Source organism: Protopterus annectens, chromosome 7.part0 (genome assembly GCF_019279795.1).
Source record: "Protopterus annectens isolate FY-2018-M chromosome 7.part0, PAN1.0, whole genome shotgun sequence".
Lineage (NCBI taxonomy): Eukaryota > Metazoa > Chordata > Ceratodontiformes > Protopteridae > Protopterus > Protopterus annectens.
Genome location: NC_056739.1, coordinates 1,686,174,031 through 1,686,196,967, shown reverse-complemented (window position 1 = coordinate 1,686,196,967; position 22,937 = coordinate 1,686,174,031). Strand labels below are relative to the sequence as shown.

At 45.2% G+C, this 22,937-nt stretch overlaps 1 protein-coding gene across 1 annotated transcript in view; it reads right to left on the bottom strand.

Moving 5' to 3' along the window:
* Positions 1 to 22,168, bottom strand: part of LOC122807169 (aurora kinase C-like) — a gene marked incomplete at its 5' end in the record, with an annotated part of 1,171,146 nt that extends 1,148,978 nt beyond the window's left edge. Inside the window, 1 exon segment of the mRNA XM_044078204.1 lies at positions 22,036 to 22,168. Coding sequence (XP_043934139.1) covers positions 22,036 to 22,168 — 133 coding nt within the window.
* Positions 22,169 to 22,937: the final 769 nt, after the last annotated feature.

Genomic DNA, 22,937 nt, shown 5'->3' with positions numbered 1-22,937 from the left:
GCAGGATCCATGGGGGGAATGAGTCCGGCTCCTCAGGAGTGGGTACCAGTGTTGCCTTGGCCAGTCCGGAGCAATGAGGATCATCTTTGGTCTGTCTGCTCCTGTCTTCAATAGGACTTTGGGCAGCAGAGGAAGAGGCGGGAAGGCATAAACTGTCATTGATGTCCAGCTGAGAGAGCATCCACTCTCCAGGCCTTTGGGTGGAAGGTCCTCGAGCAGAATTTTGTCAATTGATTATTTTTGTGGAAGGCAAAGAGATCTATGTCTGGCCTTCCCCATTCTTGGATTTCTGTAAAAACTTTTGGATGCAACATCCATTCGTGTGGATCTGTCATATTTCTGCTTAGGTTGTCTGCCAGCGTGTTTTCCTTGCCTGGCAAGTACTGTGCTTGTAGTTCCATTTGTAAGTCCATGGCCATGTTCCAAAGTGATATGGCCAGTCTGCATAGGGGGTAGGAATGTGTTCCTCCCTGCTTGTTTATGTACCACATAACTGTGGTGTTGTCCATTCTTATCAATAGTTGACCTGGTTGTAGAAGGTCCTTGAAAGCTATAAATAGCATTTATTACTGCTAGCATTTCTTTTTGATTGATGTGAAGGTGCTTTTCTTTTTGGGACCATTTGCCCTGAATGCACCGGTCTGTCATGCGCGCCCCCCAAGCGTAGTCCGAGGCGTCTGTTGTGATGACTTGATTTGCTTGAGGCTTGCTGAATGGAAGACCTGTGTTTGCTTGACATGCTTGAGCCCACCACAGAAATTCCTTTTGCAGACATGGAAGTAGTGGCATTATTGTTTCCAAACTGTGGCTGTGTTGAGACCATATGTTTTTTAGGTACCATTGTAGTTTTCTCATATGCAGCTTTGCACATGGGATTAGCAAGATGCAAGATGCCATGAATCCCAGAGCCTGCAGGATTTTCCTTGCAGTCAGCCTGGTGCAATTTGCCAGTGTTTTGAAGTATTGAATTAGTTGCCCCTGCTTCTCTGGCGTGAGGTAGGCCATCTGGGTGTTTGTGTCCAAATTGGCACCCAGGAAAATTATATTTCGAGAGGGTATTAGCCTTGATTTCTCTGTTGACTGTGTATCCCAGAGAGTTTAACAACATTATTACGCAAGCCAGATGTTTCAGAAGAATGTGCTTGCTGTCCGCTTGGATGAGGCAGTCGTCCAAGTAAGGGTATATTTGTATCCCTTGAAGTTTGCAGTAGGCAATTACTGATGCCAGGCATTTCGTGAATACTCTGGGCACAGTAGATAAGCCAAAGGGCAATGCAGAGAATTGATAATGGGTTGAACCTGCAAGAAATCCGAGGTATCTTCTGCAATTTTGTCTGATTGGGACATGCAGGTATGCCTCCTTGAGGTCCAATGTTACCAGCCAAGACTCCTTGCCCAGCATGGGAAGAAGTTGCTGTAGAGTGAGCATCTTGAATTTTGGTACGAGTAGGAATGTGTTTAGGATGGAAAGATCCAAAATAGGTCTCCAATCTTTTCCCTTCCTTGGCACCAGAAATAGCCTGGAATAAAAACCTTGACCTTGTTCGTGTGTAGGTACCTCTTGAATAGCTTTCATGTTTATAAGATCTGAAATTTGCTTTTGTGCCTCTGCCCGTTGTGTGGCAGTTTTGGCATGCCTCATTTTTGGAAGGGTATGAAAGTGGAATTTGTAGCCTCTGTTTATAATGTCCAGGATCCATTTGTCCTTTGTGACAACATGCCAATTTTTCGAGAATAGTGCCAGCTTTCCTCCTAAGGGGGCTGCCATTTGAGACCTGGTTGGCCTGCAAAGGGGAAGTCATTGGGTTTGCTTTCTGAAAGATTGTGAGTTGTCCTCACCACCTCTTGGTGTAGGAGCTTGCCATTGTCTGCCTCCGTACGATCCTTGTGGTTGTCCTCTGCCCCTCGGGCGCCTGTATCTGCCTCTTTGGGGTCTGTCCGTGGCAGGAAAGGACCAGTTTTTGGAAGGCCAATTTCTACTAAAACGTGGTGATTGAACCTGCAGAAATTCTTTCACCGTTTGCATTGATTTAGCTTTTTCCTCCATTTTTCGTAATACTTCCTCAGCATTTGCCCCAAATAGTACATCCTTTTGAAGAGGGGCGTCTAGTAATTTAGCTTTGACATGATCAGGCAAGGTTTGTTCCTTGAGCCAAGCATGCCTGCGTATGACTGAGCCTGTAACAGCAGCTCTACATGAGGCCTCTAGAGCATCAAAACCACATTGTAAGGTATGTTTACCCACTTGTTCTGCACTATGCATCAGATCCTGCAACTCCTTCAAGTCTGGTTGTTCAGGTTGTGACATTTTACTTTTCAATTGAGATAACAGAAACTGTTGGTATTTTAGCATATGAAACTGACAGGTTTAAGGCCCTCATGGTTAAGGTAGCATAGGTATATACCTTTTTTCCCCACCTTTCTAAGGATCTGGAATTTCTCTCGGAAGGCAATGGATTTTTGGCAATGGAAGCCTTAACCCCCTTGGGTCCCTTTGAGATGGTTTCTAGGTCAGCAGCATGGCTTTTGTAAAGAAATTGGTGAGAGTCAGGAACCCTGTAGTACCTGTCAGGCTTAACTGGAGCTGGAGGTAGAGAGTCCGGGTTAAGGCAGGCCTCCGAGTAAACATCATCTAGGATGTCCAAGACAAGAGGTATAGCCAGAGGCCTGTGCTGGGGTAACAAAAGAAATTCCCTGAGCCTTTTCTTGGAATCTGAATAATCCTGGCCTTCCCAGTGGAAGTGTTCCCTTAAGGTATGCAAAGTTTCCCCACATGAGAAATCCTCAGGGGGGGATACAGAAGATATAGACTCCTCTGCATCAGAGTCTTCAAAAGGGGAGTAAGCCTGTTCCTGATCAGAGTGTTCTGAAATAATGGATCCCTGATCAGAGGAGGGGGAATCTTCCTCCACTCTGGGCCTTTTGTCCGGAGGTGGCTGAGAATTCCTCCACTCTGGGCCTTTTGTCCGGAGGTGGCTGAGAACCTCTGATTAGAGTAATTAAATCCTCAGCCATTTTAAGCATCTGTCTCTTAGGCATGGGGCCTGGAGATGGGCCCTGTGTAACTGGTCTCTTAGGGTGCATGGTTGCTTTAGACTTGGTGAAAGCCTTGATGGAGAAAGAAGAAGGTCTGAAGACACCTTGAGTGGAGGTGGACCTGTCCACATTCTGTGTTTCAACGCCAAGAGTGGCTTCGGTATCTGTAGTCGGTGTGTGGGCCGAGGAGCCTGCGACCTCGGGTACAGGAGACACCGCCAAAGAAGTGTCGTCGGTAGTCAGGGGCTGCGTAGGCGCCTCACTGAGAACCGGATCACGTGTAGTCGGCTTTGGCGTGGTGTCGGTAGAGGCCACGGACCTCGAGTGTCAGTCCTTGTCTTTGCGTTTTTTAGACAAAACCGGTGTCGGAGTATCCGACGACATGGTATAGTTAAAAGCTTTCCCAAAAAAATGCTGGGCGAACTCCGCCCGACGCTTAATAGTGCGTTTGTTGAATGTAGCACAACAGTGACAGACCGAGACGTCGTGGTCTGGGCCTAAACAAGGTATACAGAGGGAATGGAAATCCTTATGCGGTATTTGCTTCCCGCAAGAAATACAATTATTAACTTTGTCTGACATCGGTCTGAGGCAAGAAAAGTTTCCCCAACGGGGTACTTGGCTTTTAAGAAGACTTCGGTTTTCCAAATTTTTCGTAATCTCAGGAGCTGGCCGACAGGCACTTGCGAACTGCTTCTGCTTCGGGCACCGCGCGGCAAGAAAGACTGAAGAACATGGACTCGGCTGGTTCTTTTATACCCCTGTAGCACTGACGTCAGGGAAAAAGCGACGACAACTGACACCGGACCTAGACTTTGGAATTCGGCCGACCGAGGACCCGCCTGACGGCAGGAGAACCCCATCTGTTATGACTGCAGCTGTATGCACGATGAACATCTGCACCTTAACCGTAGAAGCACTTGCTCCCTGCCGAAAAATCAGCGACAGGAAGTCCAAGACTGTCAGAATAGGAACTGTAAAAGGATCCAGGCCCTTGTCTGCTGCCCAGATGGAGAAGCGTTTCCACTTGCTATTATATATTTTCCTGGCAGCCGGCTTATGAGCCGCTACCAGAATGGCCTTCACTGGTGATGAGATACCGTGAGTCCTTGCCATCAGTGGAACTGGATCAACCAAGTCGCAAGCTTGAGGTTTACCGGGTTTGGGGTTTGACATCCTGCGGGATGTGAAATCAGGTCTGGAATGGGTTCCAGTATCCAAGGGGGAGTTAAACTGTGAGACCGCAGGTATGGGAACCAGATCTGGCGAGGCCAGAATGGGGCTAGGAGGATAACTTTGCTCCCCAACCGAGAGGCTTTCTGTATGAACTTGGTCATAAGCGGAAGGGGAGGGTAAGCATAAAGAAGACCGGGAGGCCAAGCATGAACTACAGCATCTCTGGGAGTCTCTCGGGAGTATGCGGCACTCACTGCATTTTTGTTTAATGGAGAAGCAAAAAGATCGCAGCGAGGCAAACGCTCTTGCGGAAGATCTGCTTCGCACCTGATGGATTGAGAGACCACTCGTACGGAGTGAGAATTATCCGACTCAGTTTGTCCGCTAATATGTTGGACCATCCCGGAATGTGCGTTGCTATTAGAAAGCGGTTGGTAGATATCGCCCATTCCCACACTCTCATAGCTTCTCGACAAAGGGGATAAGACCTGGTTCCTCCCAGTTTGTTTATGTACCAGACTACAGATATATTGTCTGTCTGGATTGCAATAGCCCCCAGAGGTAGGTTGTGGGGAGCTTGCAACGCCAGAAGCACCGCACTCATCTCTAGGACATTGATATGCAGAGCAGTCTCTAGGGAAGTCCACATGCCTCTGGTGGGGGGGGCATTGTTCGGGCAGAACTGTCAAAGGCAATAAGCATCCGTGGTTAACGTGGCTTGGGGCGGGGGAATCACAAAGGGTCTCCCTTGCCTCAGCTCTCGTGAGTGAAGCCACCAAAGAAGGGAGTCTTTGCAAACTCTGCTCAGTGGGATCGGAGAGCTTAACGGGTGGAGTAATAGCGACCACTGAACCTGGAGGGTCCATTGTAAAATCCGCATTCGCAGGCGTGCATGAAGGGATAGACAGATTGCCACTGCCATAGACCTTAGTGCCCTCAGGACTAACTCCGCCGCAGGAGCCTGGCTCTGAAGAAGAGTAAGCACCTGAAGCGACAAGCTGCTCAGCCTGTCCGACGTTAGAAAGGCTCGAGAAGTACGGGTATCCAATCTGGCCCCTATGAACTCTACTTGTACGGGGCTAAGGAAGGATTTTTGAAGATTCACTGAGATGCCTAGACTCTGGGCAAGAGTCAGAGCATAATCTCTTGCAACGCAGAGTTGATGCCTGTTGGCGGCGGTAAGGAGCCAGTCATCTAGGTACGGGAAAACCTGAATGCCCTGAAGTCCCAGGTGGGCTGCAACCACTGCCATGACCTTGGTGAACACCCTGGGGGCGGAGGTGAGGCCAAACGGAAGAACCCTAAACTGATGACTGGCTCCCAGCCGGAAGCAGAGAAACCTTCAGGATTGTCTGTCCATCAATATGTGGTAGTACGCATCCTTGAGGTCTATAGAGCACATCCAGTCGTTCTCCTGCTGCAAGGGGAGAATTGATTGAAGTGTGACCATCCGGAAATTTTCCTTGGGGATGAACAGGTTCAGAGCGGACAAGTCTAGGATGGGTCTTGGGTCCCCAGTCTTCTTTGGCACTAAAAAGAACCTGGAGTAATAACCCAATCTGGACTGATCTGAGGGGACGGGCTGGATGGCTCTTTTTCTTAGCAACTTTGAAACCTCCGAAGCCGCTGCCTCCCGCTGATCGGGTGGAACATCAGGGAGGAGTCTGCTTGTAGGGGGAATGCCTAGGAAGGGAATGGAGTAACCTCTGGATATGATCCGGAGCACCCATCGATCTGTCAAAATGGACTCCCAATTTGACAGATGCTCCGCCAACTGCCCCCAGACTGCCTCCAGAGATGGACAGTCGGGTAAGCCCTCAGGGCTGCTGCGCGGGTCTGTCAGAGAAAGGCTCTCTAGACCCGAAATTACACGGCCCCCCCTCTGCCTCTGGGCCAGTGTCCACCTTGTCCTCCTCTGCCTCTGGAGGACGAGGGATCCAAAGCTGGATGGAATTGCTGAGACTTGCGGAACCACAACTTCTTTTGTCCCCCCCCTGATTCCTTGAGAAGGATCGTTGGGGATTAGAGAAGTGGACCCTGACGGCAGACAGCGTCTTCCAGTCCTTCTCGCTTTGGACCAGCGTTTCGCGAACGGTCTTGCCAAAAAGCGAAAACCCGTCAAAGGGCACATTCGCGAAGGAAGCCTTGAAGGGTTCTGTGAAATCGCAAAGGCGGAGCCAGGGGTGACGCCACAAGACGACCCCAGGTCCACTGGCCCTCGCGGCTCCCTCAGTTGCATGAGAGCGTAGCCGCATGGACGTGTTAGAAATGGATTTTAGAGTGGCCATACGAGTCGAAAACACCTGCTTGTCCTCGACAGACATGGACTCTGGGGGGGCTGCAGCGTATTCCTTAATCAAGTCTCGCTGTAACCTAATGGCATGTGCCATATAATTTAGCGCCCTCACTGAGAAGGTCGCTGAAACAAACACCCGCTTCCCAATGCGGTCCAGCGCTCGAGATTACTTATTCTGCGGGTGGACCGAAGAACTCTCTTGGGAGAGTTCTCTCTTCGTGGCAGCTGCCACCAACATGGCATCGACCAAAGACCCCTTGGCCCACGACCGTCTATCTGATGGGTGGCTAAGGACTTTGTCTGGTCGTCTCGGGACTGGCTCCACGGTGTCTGGCTCCTTCCACACCCTGGTAGTAATAAGGTCTACCAGGGGGTCAGCCGGAGGGGACACCCAGGAGGTAGACTGGCCTGCCTCAAACGCCTCCAGGAAGACGGATTCGTCCGCGGAAGGTTTTTGGGCAGACCACCCCCTCTAATACGCAACATCTCCATGAAGTCTCCGAAGAAGACATCCTTGGGGGGGTGACCTTGGGGAACCTTCCCTTTCATCCAAATCAGTGTCTGTGGTGACTGACTCAGGGGAGTCCGGGTGCCTCCTTTTACACCTCCGTTTATGAGGGACCTCCTCTGTGGGACTGTCAGAGGAGGGCTCGTCCACGGCTTCCTGTTCCTCCACGGGAACGGGCTGGAGGGCTTGGGCAGGCTGTCCCAATGGACGGATGACTGAGGATAGACCCATATGCAGCGGGGGTGCGGGAGGATCCGAAGCCCGGACCGGGTACCTGGAGGATCTCGACAGCACCCTCTCCACTACCGCAAAAGCCGAAGTAAAACTACTCTCCCCAGGCTCCAAGAGCAATCTCCTCGGCTCGGACCGGAGTCGGAGCCGATGCGGTCGGATCAGAGAGAGGTGTGCTCCGACCTCAGTGGCGCCGAAGACACATCAACTCCCCCGGATCAGACGCTCGGCCACGAGAACTCTGATCCGAAACACTCGAGGGCATGGTTGGCAGAGACTGGAACCATCGACGCCGACAAAACCCCGGCTCCGAAAGGGCCCGGATCCGATGACTCCAAAACCCGAAAACAGGTTGGAGAAGGAGTGATTGGAGCAAAGACAGAGGCCGCACTCCCCCCACCTGAGGGGGGGGGGGCAAGAGAACCCCCATCTGCATTTGGGTCTGCAGGAATCGTTGCATCAACCGATCCATATTGGCGTCGGTGAGGCTCCTGGTAGACCTAGATGAAGTCGTCGAGGCAGGCCAGGAGGGAGGGAGACCGGTACTCCTCCGGCAAAAAAAGAGGCGAAAAAAGAGGCGAACGGAGCAGAGAGGGGGAGGATCCAGAAACCCTCGAGGGAGAGCTAGCTAGCTTAGATGGCAGGGATGAGGGTTGTCTCAGCCCGCCTTTTATGATATTGTCTCTCCTTATCTTTGTGCCTCTTCTCTTTAGAGGAAGAGGCACCAGAGTCCCCCGAACTCAAGCCCGAAGCGGGAGGTTGAGTCCCCAGTTGAGCGGGGGGAACGGAAGGCACTGGGGCTGTGGAGAGAGCCTGAGCCTTGGTGGGAGAGGAAGAAGCAGCCGAATCCTGGAGAAGCAAGCCCGCCAGGATTAGCTTATTCTTCCTGTCCAAGTACCCGGGGATTAAAGGCTGCACAGATTTGGCAGTCTGTTGATAAATGAGCCACCCCCACGCATAAAACGCACTGAGTGTGGCCATCAGCAGGGGAAAGCTTATGGCCACACAGTACATTTTGAAAAAATAGCCTTGGGCCCTTCAGCCATTCTCTACCACAACGCACGCACACCCAAACACTAAGTGGGGGAAGGGGGACACAGAAAAAATAACACAAACAAAAAAAGGGAAACTATTTAACAAAACTATACTGGCTATAGGTCTCTGAACACACACACACACACCACAACCAACACTAAGAAAAGGCTTTTCTGAGAAAAAAAGGAACAATCTCACCAGTCAGCTAAGGAGCTCTTCAAAAAGTAGCAGTCTACAGCCGCGGCAAAAACGATCTGAGGGAATACAGTTCGTGGCAGGGGATTATGGGTAGGGGGAAGAGCTAGGAGTTCAGATCTTGTAGCTTGTGAAGCTGCTGGCTCGGATCCGAGTTCGGATCAGATACCCACAGGTTGCAGAGCAAATGAAGTAACTACTTCAGATTGAGTGATAAGTAATCCAAAACAGAGACTGTGGCTGACAAAGGGTCTGTTTATTCACTGCCCATAGAAAAAACCTTTTCGATTTGAGATCTGTCTGGTGGACAATGTACGAGATGAAGTAAGAATATTGCGCACTGGGGACTAGAGGTTTTCCTGCCTGGCAATCATTGGAAGTGGAGAAACCAAGCTGTCGGCTTCACAGTTGTTAGACTGGGGTGAGTCAGACCCAGCGGATGGGAGATCAACCGTGGATCCTCAATCCATCCCCAACATTGATCTAGCAGGTGAGGCCAGAGGAAGGGGAATTAGACTTGCCGAGGTCAATATGGAGCAATGAGGATCACTTTGCTTTTCAACTGCCGTGCTTTCTTCAGAAATTGGGAGATGAGGGGGAGAAGAGGATAAGCATAAAGTAGACTAGAGGGCCAAGCGTGGACTAGAATGTCTCTTGGTAAGTGTCCCCATGGGGGGGGATGATCAGGGCAAAAGAGTTACTGCACTTTAAGTCGGTTGGGGAGGCAAATAGATCGCAGCAAGGCTGGCCCCAGCGGTTGAAGATTTTTGCAGCTATCACAGGGTTGAAGGACCGCTCACAAGGCTGTAGAATGCACCTGCTCAATTTGTCCGCTATCACGTTGGAGCTCCCGGGAATGTGCATAACAATTAGAAAGCAACTGGAAGCTATCGCCCATTGCCATATTCTCAAGGCCTCTCGGCATAATGGGTAAGATCTGGTGCCCCCTTGCTTGTTGATGTACCAGACCACTGACGTGTGTCTGACTGAATCGCAATAGTCCCTGACAGAAGGATGGAATAAAATGCTTGCAACGCTACTAGCACTGCCCTTAGTTCCAGGACTTTGATATGCAAACGGGCTTCTGTCTCCAACCAGGTGCCTTGGACAGAGTTTCCCTGAAATAGCCGCCACCACCCCATCAGGGAGGTGTCCGCGGTCACAGTGGCTTTCGGCTGATGGGGGATGCAGGGGCGAGACCATTGTAGGGGATTGAGACATCCACCAGAGTAAATCTTGCTTGCATCTCCAAGTTACACTTATCTGAAAAGACAAAGGATGATGTAGAGGGTACCACTGAGTGAGAAGTATTCACTGAAGGAGCCTCAAGTGGAATCTGGCTAGAGGAACAATGGTGATAGAGGCTGCCATTGACCCCAAGAGTTGGAGTATAGATCGAGCGGGAGATTTGTGGGTGAGAGCAGCAGTTGAACCGGTTGCCTTATACTTTGACGGCTGTAGTCCGAAGAGGTGCAGTGACGTTTCTCGTGTCCAACAGTATCTCGGTGAATTCCAAAGACTGGGATGGGGTTGTGTTGGACTTCACAGCACAATGACTGGGAATTACTATAAACTGGGAGGAGAGTGTAGTGCAGGGCTTCTTCCAATAGCCGCTTGGTGGGGGCGGTGAGGAGCCAGTCGTCTAGATATGGAAACGTCTGGAATCCTTGAAGCCGCAAGTGAGCAATAAACAGCGCCACGCATTTGAACACTCTGGGGTGTTGCAGAGAGACTGAAGGGCAGTGCTCGAAATTGGTAGTGACTGGCTCCTATGTGGAAGCAGAGGACCATTTTTATGTGGCAATACGCATCTTGAAGATCTACAGAGCACATCCAATTGTCTTTTTCCAGAAGAGGAAGGATAGACTGATCCCGGACCATCCGGAATTTCTGTTTTTAGAAATTTGTTCAGTGTGCCGAGATCCAGAAATGGTCTCCATTCCCCTGGCTTTTTTGGCACTAAAGAACCTCAAGTAAAAACCGGATCCTATCTGGTCTGGGGGGACCGTTTGGATGCCTCTTTGTAGTAACTTTTGGATTTCGTGTGCTGCTGCTTCCCTTCGACTGGGTGGAACATCAGGTAACACTCTAGATGGGGTTGGACAAAGATGGAAAGGGATGCAATAACCTCTGGATATTACCCATTGTACCCATGAATCGGTGGTTGTGTTTCACCAGGCAGCAGGGGGCAAGGAAAAACGACCCCGACCGCTTACAGAGGTGAGCAGTCGGGCAACATTTCAGGAGCATGGGTAGGGTTAGCCAGAGAAAGGAACTCTGGAACCCCGGTTTCGTGGACCTCCTCTGCCCCGAAAGGGGTGTCTTCCATTGGAGTTTTCCCCTCTGTCTCTAGGGGAGAACTCGGCATGTGCGTCACGGAAAGAGCCCTGTGATTTCATGTGCCACATCTTCCCACTCCTCTGATTTCTGGAGTAGAATCGTTGAGTGGTGTGCGAGACACCAATGGCAGATAGGGTCTTGCCATCTTGTACGCACCTTGCCATCGTACCTATAACTTTAGGGCCAAACAAAGAAGCGGCCTCAATGGGGGTATTCATGAAGGAAGCCTTAAAGGAGTCCGCAAAGTTGCAAAGGCGCATCCAGGCATGTAGTCTGATGACTATACCCTGCACCTGCCGCTCTAGCTGCTCCGTCCGTTGCATGAGAAATAAGATACATGGAAGAACTGGAAATGGACTCTAGGGTGGCTGAGAAGCTACTTTGTCACGGACCTCATCCGAAACAGCTCCTGCCAAGATTTCAGAGAGTTGGTTGATAAGAACCCTCTGGAGCCTCGTAAAGTGTGCCAAATAGTCCATAGACGTTACAGCGAAGGTAGATGAAGCAAACGCGCTTCCCTAGTCTATCGCCCAGGACTCCTTGCTGGGCGGATGGGCAGTTTGGCTCTCTTCTGCCAAGTCTTTCTTAGTTGCAGCTGCCACCACCATGGCATCTACTGGAAGACCTCGGAACCAATGGTGATGCTCAACTGGGGGCAGTTAAGATTTTTCAGGCCCCCATGGTATCGGTTCCAGGGTGTCAGGAGCCCTCCATGTGCACTGGTTGATGAGCTGGACAAGCTCATCAGCCAGCGGGGTAACCCAGGAGGGTAGGGGGCCGGAGACGAAAGGCATGCAGGAATATGGATTCCTCTGAGGAAGGATTAGAGGACTTCCAATCACCCCTCTAAGGATGTCACCAAAGGACACCTCAGAGTGTGACTGTGGGGATCCTTCCCCATCAAAGTTTGTATCTCCGGTCAGAGATTCCTCAATGGAGTCCACGTGCTTCCTCTTGCATGAAGCTTTGCGGGGTATTTCCTCAGTGGGAGATTCTGGGGAAGACTGCAAAGAGGGGGTCTCATGAGAAGGATAAACCTGAGGCCCTTCTGCCCAGTGGCAGATGGTTGTGGCATGCGAGTTGCGGCACGGGGGGGGGGGGGGGGGGGACTCAAACATGTAAAGTTAGCCAGCAGAGCAAGCACTTTCTCCATGGCCTAGCAGGCCGGCCCACCCAAGGAGGGATGGGAGCCCAGAACAGAGCACGACAACCTCGGAACCAGGGTCACACCCTGCCCGAACGAACCGACCCCCAGAGAACAGCCCAATACCCAGTGCACCAAGGGCCACAAGGACGATTCCAGTTCCAAAGTGAGCCACTGTTGGGTGAAAGTCAAAGGAGGAGTGTACATTGGAGTTTGAAGAAATATGCTTTCACCTGAAGGAGGTAACAGGGAGCAGAGCATTCTCGGTATGACCTTGGCTCGAGAGTTTATGGCCGACGTGAGCTTGATATAAGGCTGGCTTGGTTCAGAGAATGGAACCGATAACCCATCAGTAAGGAATGAGCAAAGGTTAACATATTGTAGGTTCGTCATTCAGGTGGAAATTAGAAATAGCCATTTGGACTTCAACCATAGAGAAACTAGCATCCTCCTGAAAGAGGGAAGCCAGGAAAAGGAGAACGTCTGAAATAGGAGCTGAAAATGGATCCAGATCCTGAACTTTAGCTCAGGTAGAAAATCTTTTCCATTTACTTCTGAAAATTCTCATGGTAGAAGATTTCTGAGAAGCCAAGATAACGTCCTTCACTGAGGATGCAAGCTCGGACTTGGACAAACCAAGATGTCAAACAAAGGGTCCGCAGATTTGGAAGTGGAAGGAGAGACGGGTGAGATATCAGATCCAGAGTCAGATTGAGCACCCAAGGAAAGTGCTTCAGATGAGACTGTAGGAGGGAACCACACCTGTAGAGACCAGAAGTAGGCAATGAGGATCAACTGCGCCCTGAGGAGTCTTGCTTTCTGAAGAACTCTTGGAATTAATGGCAATGGAGGAACAGTGTCAAGGAGACCAGGAGGCCAATCTGAGTGGCCCTGGGGGACTCTCCCTCTGGCAGGATCAAGTCAAAGCAGATGCTGCATTTGTGGTTGAGGGGGGAAGCAAACAGATCACAGCATGGTTGCTCCCACCGACGGAAGAATTGCTTCACTGCTAGCAGATTCAGGAGCCACTCGTGCGGGGTCAGAATAGCCCTGCTCAACTCGTCTGCCAGCACGCTGGATGCTCCAGAAATATGAGTTGCAAGGAGAAAGTGCCCCGAGGATATCACCCACTCCCACACCCTCATGGCCTCGCAACAAAGCAGATAAGAATGTGTGCCCCCGTGTTTATGTATCATACAACCACCATGTTATTCATGTGCACTGCTATAGTCCCTAGAAGGAGGCAGTCCTGAAAGGCTTGCAACGTATAGGATTGCTCTCATCTCCACAACACTGATGTGCAGTTTGGTCTCTAACTGGGATCACTTCCCTTGGACAGTCTTCTCCAGAAGGTGCCCCACCCCCCACCCTAGGAGGGAAGCTTCCGTAACTGTGGCTGTCAGAACTGGGGGGGGGGCTTACCCGCTAGGTAGTCTGGAGAGTGCATCCACCACGATAGAAGTCTTCGGCATATTGGAGTGAGCCGTATAGGATCTGAAAGAGGATGAGAGACTACCATTGAACAGATAGGGTCCACTACAGAACTCTCATAGTACCTGAACAGTGGAACTAAATAAATAGCCGCTGCCATGGACCGTAAGGCTCTTGGAATGAGTGTAGCTGGAGGACGAGTTTGTTGTAGAAGAGATATTGTACACAAGACTGGATGAGAAGCACACAGAGACTCGCTCATCTATGGAATAGACATCCCTTTCTCTCAACATCAAGCAAAGCACCTCTTTACCCATTTTTAAGCTCAACCTGGAAAACTGGATGGGAAACAAAAAAATATACCTCTGGGATTCCACCCATGTCCCCTGCTGGACAGGGGTATTTGGGTGCAAATTTGTCTAAACATGGGCTAAACTCTTGCTAGGCTTATAAGGGCCTCATGACCAATAGCCTAGTAACTTCCTATGATCCTATAAGCAGCAACAATTTAATGCTGAAAAATAGTTAGCATTACAAAATAAGGGGAATCTTACAGAAGAGGTGCAATTCAGAGTGGTGAAGAGTAAATAAGGGGAGGTACCTGGATAAAATGCATGCGTTAAAGATTGCTGTTAAGCAACTGTTTTTTGATAACTTCAGCGCACATAATTTTTTTGACAATGACAAACAGAAATTAGAAAGCACTGTTGCCAAACTTAGGAAGCCTATAACAAGAAAAATAACCAGAGATCCTGTACAAGTATTACATATATTTCAGAAATTTATGGAAAAAAGTGTATAAAGCAGAGATGGGGAAATCAAAAAAACACACAAATGGAACTATTTAAATATAACCAGGTTAGAGGTAAATAAGGCTCAACAACTAACAGTCAAGATAGGAAGAGACTAGATAAATGTTTGATATAACCAATCTGCAAGAAAATCTCCAGGAACAGATGGCATTCCAGTGGAAGTTTGGAAGCTAAGAGGGAAGAAAGTGAAGGTTTGATGGAAAAAAAAAAAGGAGGGGGGTGCAAGAAATAAGGAAAGAAAGAATGGGATTTTGATTGTTATTCTCATTAAGGATCCGTGCCCATACAGATTATATTCATAAAGTAGCAGAAAGTATACCAAGAACTAAGCCAACACAGGAATGCAGAAAGCGGTTTCTGCCGATATGGATGACCGCAATTAGGAGTACAAAGAACAGGCAAGAGGGGCAAAGGAGCCAAGATACGGTAGCACATAACTCAAGCAGGAAAGGTAATACAGTGGGAAGAGGCCAAGACGACATTCTGATTGCATGCTAGCGATAGTCTACACTTACCAATACCTGATGGGTAAAGGCAGAGAGAGAAGTCCTAAATGAAAGGCATGCACCGGCTGAGTTTTTAGCTGAATGTAGAACAGAAGCTACAAAAATAATTAGAAGGGCATATAAAATTTAATAGCGATAAGAATCAATTAGAGAACAATGGAGAGGACATGTATGGCTCTCAGATACACAACAAAATCTAAAAGGATGTAGGATGTTTGCCCAGAAGTGTTTGCATAGACACTTGTACCCCAGACAGACTCAAAGGAATTTTTCCTCGGGTAAGTTGTAGAAAGAGGTACCTGGTAGTATATGTTCACAGTGCAACAAAACGGCAAGCTAAAAATTCTTTACAGAGTACTTTGTTAGGAATACTGGGCAACAAATGAAAGCAACTAAGGATTTTTTTTGAGCTAGGATACAGAACCTGAATTGCCCAGACATAGTAAGGCCTTAAGTTAAATTCTGGTGGCTGCCAAAAAAGCAAATATTAGAAAATGGAAATCAAAATATATACCAAATAAAGGAAGTTTTGGAATTTGGAAGATATAAAGGACTGGATGTGGGAGCTTTTATAAAGGGTAAGAGCAATTTATGTAGGGTGACAGGGCTATTATACAGGCATATTAAACGGACACATCTCACGAATTTTGCTTTTTGATTTTACAAAATATACAGGAAAGCTTAAGAGGTGGCAACCTGAAGAACCAAACAGCAATTATTGAAAATAAGTGGACAACACATTTTAAAGCACACTGTTCACCTGGTCTCAATGAAAATGTGACAAAGTCAGTTCTGAAAGAAACAAAATAAAATTAAAATAAGCTTGATATATGTAAATATTTTAACATATGGTTTTTAGTTACATGCAGGCATTTGTACTTTTAAGTATTCTTGGTATGTGTAAAGTATTAACATTTTATATCTATGTATTTTGTGTGCGTTACATCTTTAAAGATGAAGTCACATAACCTTTTTCATTTTTGTATTTAAGCCATGCGTTTTAAATCAGCTGACTATTTGCCTGAAAGCCTGTATTGTGAAAGTCTAGTACTAGCAAGTTATAATAAATTTCCGGCTGTTTAAAGTATAGAGTGTTGTGGTGCCGGTTTAGTTTACATTTTGTTTTATTTCCTTGATTTTTCAGTACACCGGCTTTATCGACATGGCAGAATTATATTTAAAGCATGAAAGACTGCTATAAAGAAAAAACAATAACCAACTGGTAAAACGAAAAAAGAAAACCTTAGAGTGAACTGAACAGTTTAAATGTCTGCTGTCCAACAGTCAGTGATAAATCCACACCAGCGCAAAAACTCTCCACGTTAATTGACAAATTTATTGAAGCGCTTTTCGTTTGCCTTCCTAGGCAAACTTCTTCAGAAGTAATAGTGTAACATTACATTCACTTTAAATAACATGACATCACTATTAAATTAAACAAATTACAACTAATTAAGTTAAATGCATTAGGGAATTTAAAGAAAAAGTGACCCATAACATTTTACCCATACAAATGCATTTAAAAACATATACCTATTTCTTACAAACTAGTGTACATGTTAAAGGTGTGCCAAATAAATGCACACCATTGTAAAAAATATATACATTCAATTAAAAGTGAATATGAGCTTTAAAATTATATATAAAAGGGCTACAAATGATATTTTAAGAACTGCCCACCTAAAAAATAACCAAGGAATTTAACTTGAGAGAGTCATACCAACTCGGAAACATCAAAGACATCAAGTACTGTTTCCAACACTTGAAAAGTGTGATTACGAAGTCTGAATAGAACTATGAACTCAAGACAGACCTAGTAAGTAATTCTAGGCAAGGAAGTAAATAAAACAGTACTGTATGATGACTCAATGGGTGAATAAACAAAAAGTAAATGTAATAAAAATCTTGTCCCTTTGTTTATATTAAATTAGCAACAAATTCATCTCCTCAAACTCAACATATGTAGGACACATGAAATAGAACAAGTTTCATTCAACCCAGGACTGTGGTATGCTTCCAACTTAATCTGCCAGTATAATTCCCTCTCAGTCTAAGGTGAGTTGGTCCACCTCTACTGTCATGTGTAACCTGTTCAATGCCTATAAATTTGAAACTGTGTGTAGGGAATTCCTGAATGTGTTTTGCTAAGGCATTAGTCTCTTTACACTTTCTGATCGCATACGTGTGTTCATAGATGCGCTCCCTGAGCCTACGCTCGGTTTTGCCTACATAAAATCCTAAACAGTTTTGGCATTGTGCCAGGTACACCAACATTGAAGAGTTACAATTCAATCTAGATTTTAACTTGAATTCCTGATTATGGACGTGAAATCTATTAGATTCAAGAACAAGACGACAAAAATTACAACTTTGGCACTTGAACATACCAGGCGATCTTACAATCTAGATTTTAACAACACAACTAAGAGGACAGCATCCACCACCACTCTCAAACAGCTTCAATGACTCTACCGGGGCTAACTTTAACCATCAGGGTCAGAACTGTGGGGGCACCCACACTATAGGGGCACTTGTTGGAGTTAATAATCCACCTCTTGCGGTGAGTAACACTTACCAGAAGTTTCCTGATTTCACTAATTGGGTTTCACATAACCCTTCATTTGGTTCTAAAGTTTTTGGTGACTCACTTCAGCAAAGTACCAGAGACCCTGACATTGCAAATAATTTAAAACAGTTAGATACTATTTTAGTGAAAATCAAAAAACTGCAACTTGAAGTAGCCTACTTCAATGAATGCTTGGCACGGAGGATAGTGCCTAAAGGTTTGAGGCACTACCAGTTCCCAACTGGGTTAATTATTAACTCTACGTTCCACCAGGAACTTTTGTGTCTCTTTGACCAACATGGAGCGGACTTATTAAACTTAATGATTAAGCATTATCTTGTTCAAATTGGTGAATTAAACACGGAGGCAGCGACATTGGATAACACCATTAAAACTGACATTTTATTTGAAAAGTTCTCTTACGATTATGGTAAACTTTTCAATAGTATTGATGCACACTTGAATAAACTTAAATCTATTAAGGTCAAGAAATTGGATAGGGACACTAAGGCTTATAGGGATGGAGTAGCCTACCCGAGCCCACCTTCAGGACAAGTGTGGAAGGGCAGTTTTAGACCTTCTAATTCTAAGGTAAACACAACACCCCACACTCAGCCGAACACAACATTGTTACACAATTCTGTCCAAATAGGTGAGGAGGAGGAACCTGAAAGTATTGAATACCAACCAGTCGAACTACGGAGAAGTGAACGCCTTTTGAATAGGAACAATGTGAACGGGAGGTTTAATGGGGTAACACAGGAAGTCCCTAATATTGACAATAACAGTAATTTTTTAGGGGCCAGACCGAAACAGAGGAACCATTGGTCGAATCGACCGAATCAAAGGAGGAACAACAGGTAAATGAGAGTCCCTCTTTTAATAGTGACAGCTTTGATATGACATTAACTTGTTCACCGGATTATTCTTTTGAAATATCCACCAACATTGATAATGATGCTCCGGGATTTTCGAATGGACCAGAGATTAATGTAAATTCATCAGGAGACTTTAAAGTTTACAACTTTTCCCGCATGGTAGTTTCCACAGCAATGGAAGACTTGTTGGCTAAAGGCCAAACATATGTCCCGAAGCAACGTCTTGACATAGTTAACACTATTATAGACGTTAAAACTTTTACTAGGAAGCTCAACTTCCAATTAATGATGGGGGGTGATGCGTTTACAGGGGGTGTTAAACAGCTCCATGTTCCTAGTACTTACAACCCTCCTCTCCACCCTCTTCTTTCCACTTTTGAACAAATATGTGAAGTGGACATTAGGAGTACTAGGAATATGCCAAGTAGGGGTCAAGCAACGAGTGGTGCTGAGGAGATGGACCTCCTCTCTACCTTTCGGGCACATAATGTTCGAGTTTGCAAACCAGATAAGGGAGGAGGTGTGGTGATTTTCAATCAAGACGATTATTTCGAACGTATGACATCCATGTTAAAACCACCGGCCTATAGTTTAAGTTCTAGAAATGAAGTGAATCACTCTTATAAGGTCATTAAGGACAACATTGAAGAAATGTTTTTGGAAAGTAGGATTAATCAGGACCTTTATGATTACCTATACACTTCATTTCCTAGATCCTTACCTCTTCGGAATACCCAAGTTACACAAGGACTTAATTAATCCTCCGATGCGTCCTCTCATCGACAGCCGTGGCTCCCCTGCATACGCGTGTGCTAAAGTTAGACAATATCCTACAGAAATTTGTTAAATTAGAGTCTCAAATTTGCAAAGACTCTTGGTCATTTCTTACTAAAATAAACAACATCGATTTTCAAAGTCAATTTAATCTGTTGACTATCGATGTTAGAGACCTATATAAGAGCATCCCACATGATGTGGCAATAGAATGGGTTATTGCTAGAATGAGAGCACACGATGCTAGCAATTATGATATCGCTATTATAGGTGAACTCCTAGATTTGGCTTTAACTAACAGCTTTTTTATGTTTGGGGACAATTTCTACATGCAGAACATCGGTGTAGCTATGGGGTCACCATGTGGGGCAAGTGTGGCTAACTTGGTAATGGCTGACCGGGAACACCAATTTGTATTAAATCACCAGTCCTACACTGATCAGGTAGGATTTTACACTCGTTTTTTGGACGACATTTTCATTTTGTTTAAAGGAGGTGAGTCGGAAGCAGAGAATTACGTGAGTTTTTTTGAATACAACTAATTTTTTGGACTTCACGTTTCAATTTAATACTAAGAAGATATCCTACTTAGATATTACACTGATGAAAGATCTGGAATCGGACTGCTTCGTTGCTTGTATTCACAGGAAGCCAACTTATTCCAACACGTTCTTGCACTTCTCTAGTTGTCATCCATTTTCACAAAAGCGTGCAGTAGTTAAAGGTCAACTGGTGAGAGCTGCAAGAATGGTTAGTAAAGATGACGATTTCGTTCTGGAATGTTCTTTAATGAAATCAATGTTCCTAAGTCGTTCTTATCCATTGAAATTACTTGATGACCTCATTAGTGAGGTAACACACAAGAGGTCAGTCAATATTTATGAACCCCTCTTACCATTCAAGCCACCTTCTGTTCCTACTAACTTGGTCACAGTTGCACAGCACATAGAGAATATTGAACCACTATCTGTAGGAGCGCCTAGATTTATTACCACCTTTTCTGTTGACAGTTTAATGTTGAGTCACATCATTAACAAAAACTGGCACCTCTTTCGAGCTGACCCCTTGGTTTTTTCAAGGTTAGGGCCTGTTCCCAAAATTACGTATAGGAAAGCTAAAAATCTCAAATCGTTTTTCGAACAGAAATTGTCCCATGTAAGATCGCCTGGTATGTTCAAGTGCCAAAGTTGTAATTTTTGTAGTCTTGTTCTTGAATCTAATAGATTTCACGTCCATAATCAGGAATTCAAGTTAAAATCTAGATTGAATTGCAACTCTTCAATGTTGGTGTACCTGGCACAATGCCAAAACTGTTTAGGATTTTATGTAGGCAAAACAGAGCGTAGGCTCAGGAAGCGCATCTATGAACACACGTATGCGATCAGAAAGTGTAGAGAGACTAATGCCTTAGGCAAAACACATTCAGGAATTCCCTACACACAGTTTCAAATTTATAGGCATTGAACAGGTTACACATGACAGTAGAGGTGGACCAACTCACCTTAGACTATTAGAGGGGGAATTATACTGGCAGATTAAGTTAGAAGCATACCACAGACCTGGGTTGAATGAAACTTGTTCTATTTCATGTGTCCTACGTATGTTGAGTTTGAGGAGATGAATTTGTTGCTAATTTAATATAAACAAAGGGACAAGATTTTTATTACATTTACTTTTTGTTTATTCACCCATTGAGTCATCATACAGTACTGTTTTATTTACTTCCTTGTCTAGAATTACTTACTAGGTCTGTCTTGAGTTCATAGTTCTATTCAGACTTCGTAATCACACTTTTCAAGTGTTGTAAAAACAGTACTTGATGTCTTTGATGTTTCCGAGTTGGTATGACTCTCTCAAGTTAAATTCCTTGGTTATTTTTTAGGTGGGCAGTTCTTAAAATATCATTTGTAGCCCTTTTATATATAATTTTAAAGCTCATATTCACTTTTAATTGAATGTATATATTTTTTACAATGGTGTGCATTTATTTGGCACACCTTTAACATGTACACTAGTTTGTAAGAAATAGGTATATGTTTTTAAATGCATTTGTATGGGTAAAATGTTATGGGTCACTTTTTCTTTAAATTCCCTAATGCATTTAACTTAATTAGTTGTAATTTGTTTAATTTAATAGTGATGTCATGTTATTTAAAGTGAATGTAATGTTACACTATTACTTCTGAAGAAGTTTGCCTAGGAAGGCAAACGAAAAGCGCTTCAATAAATTTGTCAATTAACGTGGAGAGTTTTTGCTCTGGTGTGGATTTATCACTGACTGTGTTGGACAGCAGACATGAAAGACTGCTAAACAGGGCCCTAAAATGAAGAGGTTAACTGCACAGTCCAATGACAAAGGACAAAAAAATAGCAACAGAAGGGCCCTACACAACAAAATAAAGGCAAAAATTGGGTTAACCACAGAAAAGGGACCATTCAATGCCAAAGGAGGAACTGTCCATCCCCCAATGTCAAAAAGTAAATTTAAAAGCAACAAGGTCACCAGCCTATCCTAAACCATTAACTGATCTGGAGGAAAAACGTGAGAAATTACAAAACTAAAACAAATGAAGTAAACCCAGAGTGGTCAAAATAGAGAAAAGGAAGAGCTTGCTAAAATTTTATCCAATAAGCCACGTACACATGGTGCCATCAGTCATATTAGTAAGGAACACTGTCCCCTCCTTAGCAGATTAAGAGGATTCTGAAGGGAGAGAAGTCCCTTTATTCCTATCAAAGGGACACCAAGCCATGGGGCTAATGGGTGAAAATGTGGAAGCTTAACACAAGTGAACTACAAATGTGCACCCAAAACAGTATGCTGTTAATGGTAGATATGTTGCACTACATCTACTAAATATCTTATGGACAAAATACAATTACACCCACTGGCTGGAAAACCTCATATCCAACTAAAGAAGTTTCCCTATGATTGATTTAAATCAGAGATCCAGAGTAATCACAATCCTTTAGTGGCAAAGTAGCGGAGTTTTACAGTCAAATACATAACCTTCTTTCTTCACAATTCTTTGAACCATCTGCCTTTTCTTCACACAGTTCTTTGAACCATCTGCCTTCTCTAAACAAAGGGAAAAATGCTTACTTACCCGTAGATTGCAAAGACACCGAAATCGCAGTTTTTTGGATAACAGAATCTGTTGAGGGAGTCTGATAGGACAAGAGTGGTTCTTTTAAAATGCGCTGTGGGCCACCACTGCCAAAAACAGAATTGTTCATGTACTATAAATGCAAAAAGAAAAACAAATTAGAAAATGCAAAATGCAAATCATAGGAACATAAGCACACAATACCACTGTAAAGACAGTGGCACAGCTAGAGAGAACTGCATTTTGAAGAACATAAATGGGAATACATAATGCAAGTTGGTACGTACCATAAAAAAAGTAAAAAGATTAGCAGGTACATTTGTCCATTACTCCATATGTAAGCCTGGCGTCTCTATAATAACCTAAACTACTTAATCCCTCACTTAGGAGCAGCATTTTCCCCAATTAATTTTTGTGACCAGAGGCCAAAATAAAAATCAAATCAGAAGGGCTCCCTAGAGCAACTTTTTGATTCAGTTTCCTTTTATCAGGGGGTCTTGTGCTGGTTCTAATCAAGTTGTCTGCCCCTACATTAGCCCCCAACACACAACAAATTAGAAAACAAAAATAGTTTCAACTTTATCAAAAGTTGAAAGTAATGCTTTGGCTAAAGTCACTGAGTGTCAAACCACAGGCTATAAAAATACTTTCCCAGTTTGAAAGTAATTCTAAAGAAATTTTAATCATAAATATTTTTTTTCCTCATAAAAGGAACTTGTATGCCCAACAATGGTAGTGTTAAGATAGCTGATCCACAAAAGCAGCACTCTTCTGTGGCAGGAAACCTTAGAGGTGTTTGCTGCTCAAACCTCCTCTTCAGATCTGCTGGAAATGGTCAACTGTTTAGGCATGTGGCAGATGACCTTAAGCTTTACAAGTTGGCCAGCTGTTACAGCTTTAGC